This window comes from Podarcis muralis, chromosome 13, assembly GCF_964188315.1.
Source record: "Podarcis muralis chromosome 13, rPodMur119.hap1.1, whole genome shotgun sequence".
NCBI lineage: Eukaryota > Metazoa > Chordata > Lepidosauria > Squamata > Lacertidae > Podarcis > Podarcis muralis.
This window is the reverse complement of record NC_135667.1, coordinates 32,066,136-32,078,186: the sequence shown is the minus strand read 5'-3', so window position 1 is coordinate 32,078,186 and position 12,051 is coordinate 32,066,136. Positions and strand designations below refer to the sequence as shown.

Below are 12,051 nucleotides of genomic sequence, written 5' to 3'. Positions count from 1 at the left end.
TGATCCAAAAAGCTGCAACCTAAAACAGCATTAGCAAATGGGCATGGAGGTTGGGTAGCTAGTATCTACGTAATAATGGCACTGTGTAAGAAAACATACAAACCAGCTTATATAATCTTGTAGAATAAGAATTACCAAAAATAAAAGCCTGTCTTACAGAAATGAAAGGGTCTTGTGCAGCATCCCAGAACACAAGATCTATATTACCAATTTAAATGTGTTTGAAACCGAACCAGTTTCTACTATGGCTTCCACAAAAGGACCTGGGAAACGGGCGTTTCATGATGATGCTTGACAATTCCTTATCGGGTATCTCCAGTGCCTTATTGTGATCTGTAATCCCTCAAGACGGCTTAGTATACAATTTTGATCAGACCTGAAATGTGTACTTAAACTTATAATACAGCTAGACATGTCTCCTTGAGAAGCAGGACCAAGATCTCCACAGTCCCGCTTCACACCACTTGTTGCCAGAACGGTGTCACCTGAATAAGTCCCATGGCTTTCAGGCAAAGACTGGGAAGTTGTGGTCTTCCCAATGTTGCTGGACTACAGTTCCCTTCATCCCTGACCATCAGCCATGCTGGCTGGGGCTGATGGGAGTTGTAATCAAACAACCTCTGGAAGGCCCTAGGTTCCCCATCCCAGATTTAAGGAATCAGGAGGAGAATGCTGCACGTACAAAATTAATTTCCTCGTTTGCTCCTGATCTAAGTGGGTAAGGAGGACTGAAAGAGTCCTAATTGGGAAAGTTGCATCTTGCCTATGTTAAGCCATGAACCCAGAGAAAGAAAACATTGAGAGTGTTGAGATAGGAACTTGGTTGAAAAAAGAAAGGCAGCTCTTACCTGGTCCCGGATCCTCTCCTGCTGTCCTCGGATGGCCAAAGCATGCTGGGGGTATTTGCTCTTCAAGTGGTCCATGAAAGCATCTCGCTTCCGTTCCATCTCAGACTTCTGGAGCCCTGTTAGGGCCTCCAGGCTCTGGGCAGCGATGACCGTGTGCCGGCGCTCCGAGGTGTGCACCAGGCCTACGTTGGAGAATCGGCGTGTGCCATTGCCCAGGGTCCGGTATTCCCGTGGATATTCTGCATCGTCTGCTGAGATCATGTGGGCGCTGGTCCTCTCGGGATCTACACAGATTGGGAGAGAAGGGAAGGAAGAAACAAGAGAGGGAGTCAGGGTACCTTTCTACTTACCTCACAGTGCAGAAAGGGGACCAGGGATGTCGGCTCTATAGGAAGGAGTGGGAGAGCTTTCTCAAAAAGGGGTGGGCAGGGTAAGGAGAAAGAAGGCAATCAGAGGCTATGTTAGAATGAAGTGCTGATCAGTCTTCAGCATTGCATGACCCTCCTTTTGGGATAGGGAAAGAACAGTCCCATCCAGGCACCGGTAGGATTTTCCCTTTGGCTGTGGTGCCTGTTGGAACCGGTAGGTTGGAAGGCAGGGAGGCCAACAGTAGGGGGAGCTAGAGCCAATGACAGGCACAGCCAACACATTCTAGCTTTGTGTACATCCTCCTTCCTACTGAGTTTTACAAGGGCAATGAGGAGACTAAGGATGCTGACAGCCAGGGCCACTGCACCTGGAATGGATATAATTAGGTAGGCAGGCAAGTAGGGGCAGACTGAGGTTGGTGGGGAAGTGCCCCATTTGCCCTATGTCAGGCTTCCTCAACCTCGGTCCTCCAGATGTTTTTGGCCTACAACTCCCATGACCCCTAGCTAGCAGGACCAGTGGTCAGGGATGATGGGAATTGTAGTTTCAAAACATCTGGAGGGCCGAGGTTGAGGAAGCCTGCCCTATGTGGACCAGCCTCCATTACTTATTGGTGGCAACTGTCTCCAAGAGAATCAAGACTTTGCTACAGCTTTCTCTTCCCACTGATCAGCCTCAGAACAAGGCCACAAAAATTTTCAGACTCTTGAAGGAAGGGGCAGGTAGATCTCGGTCTTTACAGGGGCATGACAGAGGTAGGTAAGAGATGGGGAGATGGGAGGGAAGTCCGTTCCAATCACTTTTTATTCCAAAGTGATTTCAAGGGGGTTTCTCAGTGCAAAGGGGACAAAGGGGGCGTGTGGTGGGGGGCAGAAAAGAGGCCGTCATCCGGAAGACAGATAAGACATAAACATAACAAGACGACAACTGGTGGCGGGAGGTACCACGGAGACATCAAAACTGCCCCCCCAGGGGGGGGCTAAAATCAAACATAAGACAGTCATGAGACCTCAATGGGGATGACGGCCTAGGTGCCCCTGCTCTCAAGCAGAGGCAGACAGAGGGACAAGACAGACGAACATTCTGCAACAGTAAATACGGACATAAAGGAACTGAAAGAAAACGGAAATGAGGTGCAGGTTGGTTCATGGGGGAGGAGGGAGGAATTTTTGTGGAACATCGCTCTGAAGCTCAGGAATAGCTAGAACATCTGAAAACTGGAGAAGGGGGCTTCTGCTTCTGACGCCTGCCCCAAGAAAGGAAAGAACAGCAGCACAGCCTAGTTCCCAAAAGGTTAGTGACCCTTCAGACATCTTGATTCATTACCATCAGTAAAATAGGCCAACAATGCTCACATCCAAGGAAGAAAACTCCACCTCCCCACCACACACCAGCTAACTGCACTGTAAACATTCCTAAATACTTATGATGCTGTTTCCATAACCAATCACACTAGCTTAAATGCTCCATATGAAGTATGGGGCAGCTATATTCTGCCCCATGTATTTTATGCAGAAGAATAATCTTCCCTTTGTCAACTTCCCCTCCTGCAACTGTTAAAATATTTATGAATACTCTATGACATCACAGCAACTCAGCCAATGGCTTGGAGGGGATGACCTCAGCTCTGCAAGGAGCCCTCCAGACCGGTGTTTTCTCGTAGGTATATTCAGCAGTATGTTCTTCATGCAGTAGCGGTGGACTTGTTCTGCTTTATTAGTTCTTCTGCAACGCGTCCCCCAATGCTACCACATTTTTGCTGTCCAGAGGGGCTATAGCGCAACAGTAAGTGGGACCCCAAAAAACGCATCTGCGGTATGAAAAGTTACAGGATTCCAAAAGGAAATTGCAGGATATGCACAGATTGGAAATGAAGTCGTATAACCGACTCAAAACTTTTGCGCAAGCAAATAATATTGAAATTGGGGTTGCATATGGCCTGTCTAATATCATGAGTACATATCATCATGAATGCACAACGAAGAGGACGTCTGGAGAGGCCTTACATCTTTAAGCAGGTTTTAAAAGCACACTAATTTAGGGCTGCTTCTTTCTAATGTAGGTTTCTTATGAGCTTAAGTCAGAGAGTTGTTCTAGAATGCTTACCTAGCTTATCTACTGTAACTCATGTTGCTGTTTTATTTATTTTAAAGTGGCATATGCTTTTAAAATAGTGTGCTGCTGCCATATAAATTGAGTCTTTTGCTTCTGAACTGTATTTTACATGTCTTTAGAAGAGCTATTCCAAAAAAACCACCCCAGCCTATAAATGAATTTATAAATAAAAGAGCTGTGAATCCCTTACTGCTATAAGACCATGGAGTCGGACCCTTCATGAGGGGATCAGTTTGTATGGCAAAATACATTTCTGGCCCCAAAGATGGTGTCTGGAATAGAGTGGATTCCAATAATGCGGAAGAAGTTAGACATTCCTGATCAACAGCACCCATAAATTAGTGGTCTTCATAAAGGATAACACCTGCTTAGCTGAAGATAAGAGGCAAAGACTAACTCCTGAAGTTCCAACACTACATCAGACCTCCCCTCTATAGTCACTGGCATGGAAATCGTACTTTCTCTAGCGCAGGCAAGCTTTGATAGGATCAGGGTGACCCATGGAAAACAGGCCTGCAAGACTGGCAAATGTCTGGATAGCGTCGTATAGACATGGTTGTATCTGGGTAGAATCAGGACTTGGTAGTAGCTGTTCTGTTATGATTTATTGTCTAGCTTTCTGACTGCGGCATCTTCTAAATTCATGTTCTTCCACCATGGGTCCCCAGATGTTGCTGGTTTACAACTCTCATGAGTTGTAGTCTCACAACATCTGGGGACCACCAACAGGAAGAACATTGCTCTGAGCCTCCCGTGACAAAAAAGGATAGTAGTTTTGTATCATTAGCCACATACTTCCTTTGAAACCCCTCCAAAAATCAGAATGCCAATTTTGATTGGCGCTCTTCTTGGGGGTTGGGTGGGGGAAGAGTTGTTTTCTCTCTGGTTTTGGTACCGATCAATTCAGTTCTCCTCTTTATTTTCTACTTCCTTTGGTAACCAGAAGTAAAACTTCTGTGTGCAGCACCAGTAGCTTCCTACCCACCACCAAGAGATAAGAGTCTAAGCTGTGTGTAACTTAAAACAGGCTGGCCAGCGTAAATCAACAGAATACTGAGCAGCTAATGCAGCATTCCTGTGAGCCAGCAGAAGCAACCCTTATGTTCTTAAATCTATCAGACACGTTGATTTCCCTGATAACTCCACATTCTTTGCAAATGCTCAATAATCACAGAACCCACAAGGTCCTGCTCTTGAGGTTGCTGACTCTGCCTTCTGAAAATGGCACAGTCCCAGTTATGGGCTGAGCCACGTCAAGATGGCCATTTTGCAATAATATACGGCTTCAGTTAGAGCTGTAATAAGCAGTGGAGTGTACGGATGGCTCTAGAGATTGGCAAAGGAAAGACAAGCTTTCTCCTCCATAAAAATACTTTATGGGTTCTTGTTATCTGGAAAGAATGGGTGGGGTGGTGGAAGAAAACTAGTGTTGAAAAAAATTAAAAAGAGATTTAACAAGGCAGTAAAAATGAAGATCAGCTCAGCCGAGCTCTCAGCTGCAGATTTCATTTCATTTTATTGCCATTTTAGGGAAAGCATGTTCTTACCACCTTTGAAGTGCTACTCTGAGGAAGATCAAGAGAGGAAGGAAATGGCTATGGATGCGGCTTGGCATCACACTTTGTGGCCCCTGCCCACCAGCAAAGTTAAACATGTCCAAACTGGGTCCAATATTCTAAATCTACCTGAAGGACAGGTTGTGGTCTGGCAGGTTGTGTTTGCTGATGGGATGTGCTGGCAATCTTGGCTCCTGAAAAGTTCCTCTCCTGAAGGCCCACATCTTCAACACGGCTGTCCTCAAACCACCTCTCCTAGCTCTACCTTTCTGGCTCCCTGGCTGTCACTCTCCTAGTCCCAGTACACATGTTGGACCTCTAGTCCACAGCTGAATATGGCCCTTCAAGGCTTTCAGTCTGGCCCTTGGGGCCTCAGCTGTTCTGCCCTGGTCCTTTCTCAACAGCTTTTTTCATGAATGTGTCCTTGGACACTGGAAATCCCCCTTGCTTGCCTAGAAGGAGAGATGTGTGGACATAGAAATGCCTGGCTTTTACACATTCTATGCAGCACCCTATTACCTAAACTTCCTGTACAGAAAGAGAGGCCACAATTTGAAGCCCTTCAGACTGATGCAAGATACAGCTCCAAGCCATCATCATTCCTGCTTGTCACAATTTGTCACTCTGCTGCAAACTCCCACTCCCAAGTATGTCACATCTGACACCCCCAGCACACATTTTTAATGCCTACACAGTAAACGATCCCATTTATTCCTTGGGAGGAGTGTCTTTTTATTGGCAAATACAAACACCTCATGGAAAGCAGGCACGAAGAACATCATTTAACACCATTCAAAATAATCCTTCGGGAGCGATGACGGCTGGTGTCCATTGGGAACAGTGGCAGGGAAGCAAAGAGAGAACCCAAAAGTAGGTGGAACCAGATCCAATGACAGGCATAGTCAATGACAGGTGGAGCCAACTCAGTCTAGGAGAAGATGGAGAGGTGATATGATACCCACTTTCAAGTATCTGAAGGGCTGCCACATGGAAGATGGAGCAAGCTTGTTTTCTACTCCAGAGGGTGGGACCCAAACCAATGGAGTCAAGTTGCAAGAAATGAGATTCTGACTAAAAGCCAGGCAAAACTTTCTGGCAGCAAAATCTGGACTCTTCTTCACTGGAGGCTTTTGAGCAGTGATTGGATGGATGACTACCTGTCAGGGATTCTTTGCATTGCATGGGATTGGACAAGATGACCCTCGGGGTCCCTTCCTACTCTACATTCCTATGATTCCAGATTAGTCCCCATCTTCTCCCTGCTGAGTTGTACAAGCGCAACACTGGTGCTAAGGAGGAGGAGGAAGCTGACAGCCAGGGCCAATTCATGGACTGGTTGCAAGAAGGCAGGCAGGTGGGGGCTGGCTGAGGGCAGTACTGAGGTTGGTGGGGCAGTACCCTATTTGCCCTAATACAGAGGTTTTCAACCTTTTTGAGTCCATGGCTACATGAACCAACTACATTTTTCTGCAGCACCCCTGTGGGGCTCAGGAGCCCAGTTATGTCACCCCTTGCCTACAGAGCTGCCAGTCTCTCGCCCCTTTTCAAACACGCTCCCTTGTGGAGTGTTCTCTCACCCTCCTCTCCTTTCCCCTCTCCTTGGGAGCCCTCCGGGAAGCTACTGCTGCCATCCCTGAGCTGCCCCTCCCTGCCCCAAAGAGAGGTGCCATCCAGAGGCACCATTTGCCTGTGGATCTTACAGCCAGGGCTGCTGCAATAAACAGCTGTGCAAGCCTTTAGGAGGCAGAGACGCGAGAGGGCATCCGAGGAGGGAGGGAAGGAAAAAGGGACAGAGGGCAGTGTTGCCTGCGGCACCCCTAACCATCCTTCAAGGCACCCTAGGGTGCCACGGCACACTGGTTGAAAACCACTGCTCTAATTCATTGACCTCCCTTTTTGGAAGCTGTGTGTGTTTGCACATGTGTATTTATATTTTTATCCCACTCTTCCTCTAAGGAGTTCAGGGTGGCTTACATAATTTTCCTCCTCCCCACTTTAGCTTCAGAGCAACCTTGCGAGGTAGGTTAGGTTGAGAGATAGTAGTTGGCCTAAACCCAATCACTGCAGCCCGAAGTAGTACAAACCAGGTGCAGGATGACTACCTCTGCCTTCATACAGTCAGGTCATGGGTCCACCAGTCATTGCCATGGGTCAGGCCAGTATTGCCTACACAGACTGGCAGAGGCTCTCTGGGGTTTCAGGCAGAGGTCCCTCCTCCCAGCCCTACCTGGAGATGCCAGGGAATTGAACCCGGACTTTCTGCATGCAAGACAGATGCTCTTTCACTGAGCTACAGACTTTTCTCAAAGTGAGAAGGAACTACTAAGTCGTTGTTACTACTTTCCCTCCATTCTTGATGCATGCCTTGCTTTTATGAATGGCTCTAAATCCCTGCCACTTTTATCACCCTACTCCCATGTCTCTGTTACACCCTGGGAGAGGAGTGCCTTAGAAACTAAATCACTGGCACTCTATGAAATGGCCCTCGTCAATTAACACAGGAGACAGATGATAGCTCTTTAAGAGAGTTGAAAATAGGGTTGCCACCTTTTAACCTGACAAATTATGGACAGTCCAGCTATTTACCACATCAGTGGGGCAAAGCAAATCAGACATCAAAAGGGTTTATTGAGATCATAGTGATCCTGTGTATCTTGTCCCCTTGCAGTAATTGTTCAACAGGTCACTAAGGTAAGAAGGGAGATTGTTATTAGCTTTCAGAATGATTTCAGTCTCCAAAAAACTATTTTTGAAACATACTTACTGGGGTTCTCTTAGGGACAAACTAGATTAGATGGCAGCAGACTCAATGCAAACCTTTATAAAGCAGAGGTGGAGTGGAATAGGGCAACTGGAAGTGCAGCATGGCTGGGTTGAAGGCGGGAGCCGAACCCTCCCATGCCCGTGTTTTCACTCCTGTCTCAGCGATGTCTACGCTGGCTTGGTCATGTGCACAGTATGGAAGATGGCAGGATGCCCAAGGACATGCTCTACAGGAAGCTGACTTCAGGCACAAGACCCATTGGCAGACCAACTCTGTGTTACAAAGATGCCTGCAAACGTGGCATGAAGGCTGACATGAACCCCACTGTGTGGGAATCTCTTGCAGACAATCACAGTGCCTGGAGACAGACAGCTAGGTCTTGCATCCATAGCAGTGAGCAGAGGAAGAGTGACTGCTGTGAGGAGCACAGAGAGAAGAAACGCCATGGTGCATCTGCAGCAGCATAACCAGATGCCTTCATCTGCCCCAGCTGGAACAAAACACCTCTCTCCCCTATCGGTCTCTACAGCCTCAGCAGGCGCTTCCTACAATTTCACTCCCAAAGGTGCACTCCTCCGTTGTCTCCCAAGACAGATGGATACCAACAACAACAGTATGGCTGGAAGGGACCTCAAAGGGCGTCTAGTTCAACCAGCTGCCAATGCAGCAGGAAATCCACTGCCTTATACCGAGTTGGACCACTATTGTCCACGCAGACGGAAAGCAACTCTTCAGGATTTCAGACATGCCGCCACTCCCAGCACTCTCTGGTATTTAGCTCTCACAGAGTTAGAATTCCTGGGAAACTTTAACAAACAACAGTGCCCACAATTCTTTTAAGGAGGGCAATGTTTCAAATGTGCTTTAAAGGTATAGCGTACACACAGCCTTAAACACACAGGCCTCAAGCAATCACGCTTAGTTTGGTTCTTAGCTCTCCTCTACAGTATATCCCCGTTTTTGAGACAAGATGAAGGACGCTCCACTATGCCTTCACTAACACTGGATTACAGCTGATTATGTTCCCCAAACATGAACAACCTTTGAAATTTATGGGCAGTTGCCAATACCCACCTTTGGTCCAAAAGGTTTCTAAAACAATACACAAACCCAGCCATGCCTGGAGCTGAAAACCCAAAGTAGAAAATCAGCAGAATGAATGGGAGGATCCCCAAACGCAGAAGGGCTGGTTTATCACATCTTGAAGTAATAAAGACATACACGTGCTCATAAAAAGAGAGGCTCCCTGTAAAACCATTTGAAGCAATGAAGTAACATTCAAAGAGCAGGTTCCTGTGAGACCATTAAGTCCAGAGTCTAAAAGCAGGTAACTGCACAACCAGATGGCCACATTTCCTAGGGACAATACTCTACTTGAAGGATGGACCAGACCAAGCCCAGTTTAAAGATACAGAACCCTAAGATGGGAGAGCAAGAGGGGCCTTGCAGTTGCCCATCAACAGCGAGCTGCACCTGGGCAGGTGCACAGGCCATCTGATCGCAGTATTGCTTGCCCACTATGGTGAAATTCTTTTTATTTCTATTTAATTGATAACAACTTGATCCAAATTTGCATCTATGTTGTTGTTTAGTCGTTTCCGACTCTTCGTGACCCCATGGACCAGAGCATGCATCTATACATGCATATTAAAACGCCCTGGGTCCCAGTTGCCAAAGATCAAGAACTCATATCAGGATTCTTTCCCAAGAATGCCATGTTTAGACTGGTGCAGTACATTATGAAAATCACTGGTCTAAGGCACAGGTAAGTAATACTCATAGATAATCCCAGGCACAGATGCACAAAGGCGGGAAATCTAACTACCCAAAGTGAAGGCATTGATCCAACAACAACACACCCCATGCTATCCTATATAAAGGAATGAGGCGGGCTCAGCTTAGTGCAGCAAGAGTTTCAGCTCCTTAGCAAGCAATCACACATGCTGCCTAGAAGGAGGCACCTGCAGCACCTGTTTGCCTGTCTTTTTGTTTCTCCTGGACATAGCTGGTAGGGGAGGTGTCTCTGCTCCATGGCAGATGGATGGGGCAGGAGGAACGTGTCCCCCTGGAGAGGTGTGGCTATTGCCAGTATCTGACAGCACAAAATGCACCACAGAAACGTCAAAAATAGGCTCCAATGGCTATGGAGAGGGAGGCGGGGCTTGTGGCTCGTGCCACGGGGATGGGGGGGGGAGTTGAGAGAACAGGTTGAGAACCCCACACACACACCTGGTTCCTCCCTAGGATCCTCTGTATCAGGCAGAGACCTCTCCATCCCACTGGAACCTCCCCTGGGTCCCTGGCAAACTATCCCTGTGCATCAACCAGTCCATGATGTAATATATGCAGATTTATGCTAATGTGTCCTAGTCTGTCTTCCTTTTTTGGTGATGCATTTCTTCTTTCCTGGCATTGGGTCAGTGGCCACCCTATAGCACAAACTTGCCAAGCCTGCTTACCACAAGTGGAAGTGGGATGAGCGTACACATTAGAAGCAGCAATTCACTTTGTTTTTTAATAGATAGATAGATAGATAGATAGATAGATAGATAGATAGATAGATAAATGAATGAATGCTTGAGCTCCATGGGGGAAAGCCAAACAAAAGCCCTGCTATCTTAACTCTATGCTATGTCACTCATCAGCATTCATGCTTCCTTGAGTTTTTGCACCTTCCACAAATGCAGCTTCTGTGATTTTCACCGAAATTACTTTGAAGCCCTTCATCTCTTTTTGAAAATGTTAAAAGCACAGCAAGTTGCCTTGCACTTTGCTTTTCATAGCTATAGTTTGCTGTACTTTGGGGCTTTGCGGATGATGGGGGGGGGGGGCAACTGCATTAGAAAAATATACACACACATAAGGAGCTGCAAATCTGACATAAAGCCCACAGCCAGATGTTTGGGATGGAGTCAGGAATTGGGGGAGGTGGGGAGAAATAGAAGAAGAATCACTCTTGACTCTGCTTATTCCCTGTGGCTGGAATGAGTTGACACTAGTATTTTTAATAAAAAAAAACTCACAAGGTAAGCAGTTTTCTCAAGAGCTATCTGCAGTGATGCCCATTGGCCCAGCTGGCTCAGAAATTGGCGCCCAGCTGCTCACGAGATAAAGAATCAGAAATAGCAGCAAAGCTGGCATCCTGGGGTGGGTGGGTGGTAAATAAATAGCCTCACAAAGCAAAGTGTCGCCTGGCAGGTGGGCCGCTAATTCAGAAGCTGCCAACAGCACCTAAGCCAGAGAAGCAGGAAGGAATTTGAATGCAGCTCCTAGATCCTTTCTGTCCCATTCAGCACATCGTACCTTAGCCCCCTCCAGAGTAGTGTGTGTGTTATATTTATTTGGCAAGTTCCTTCTGCAATATGTCACCGGTGCACTTATTAGTGCATTAGTGATGCAGTAGCGGTTTAGTCATGCTGGCCACATGACCCGGAAAGTTGTCTGTGGACAAACGGCGGCTCCCTCAGCCTGAAAGCGAGATGAGCACCGCAATCCCATAGTCACCTTTAATTGGACTTAACCATCCGGGGTCCTTTACCTTTTACCTAGGATTTATACACATCACTCCATTTTATTAGCTGTTGGGCACCGAAATTACTTTGAGGCCCTTTCTGCTGTTTGGTGGGGCTATAGCCCAATAAAAGCAGGATGCCCACCGCCCCCTGACCCCAAATGTTTGTGGTCTGAAAAGTTACAGTATTTCAGCAGGAAGCTGCAGGGTATGCATTGGGTGGAAGGGAAGCAGTGTGACCATTTGGAAATTTTTGCAGGCACAATCAGTCTTGAGAACAGGATTGCATAGAACTGCCCCAATAGCATCAGGAGCGCAAGTCATCATGAATGTGCAGTGAGGAGGGCATCTGGAGGGATTGTTGACTCCTGCAGACCTCCCACTGTCCGGTCTCTCCCTATCACTTGGATCTCAAACTGTCACCATGGTTGGAAGTTTTTCAGGTTTTAATCAACAAGTCGGGACAGCATCCCAACAAGGGTCTGCAGGTTACAAATTCATAAGGCATGTCGGAAATATACAGTATCGTACCATACATGGCTCGGCCGCAGACCAATCAGATGCTCGATAGGCAAGCTCCTTTGTGCCTGCAGAGCAACTGAGTCACTGGCAGTCAGAATTTCCAGAGGGGTAGTCAAGAGTTTTCATGCACACAATTTATTCTAGAACCAGTGGAGACTGGCTACTTGTTTATTCCATGTAGTCCACACACAGTTTAGTTCTACTGCATATTCTTTTGGCCCTTGGAATGTGCTTCTTGAGAAACCTATTTCGTTCCAAAAATAAAAGCTCATTGCAGATTGATTCCCCATTACTCCCAGTGTGTCCATTTGAACACAGATGAAAACAAATCGACAGAGTCCTGGCAATGTGGGTGGGGGGCTTTAT

At 46.9% G+C, this 12,051-nt stretch overlaps 1 protein-coding gene across 12 annotated transcripts in view; it reads right to left on the bottom strand.

Moving 5' to 3' along the window:
- SRCIN1 (SRC kinase signaling inhibitor 1) overlaps positions 1 to 12,051 on the bottom strand; it is a 259,534-nt gene that overhangs the window by 147,168 nt on the left and 100,315 nt on the right. For all 12 annotated transcript variants that reach the window (XM_077917324.1, XM_077917322.1, XM_077917321.1 and 9 more), the window contains one exon: positions 849 to 1,132. In XM_077917324.1, coding sequence (XP_077773450.1) covers positions 849 to 1,132 — 284 coding nt within the window. The remainder of the gene's footprint in view (positions 1 to 848; positions 1,133 to 12,051) is intronic.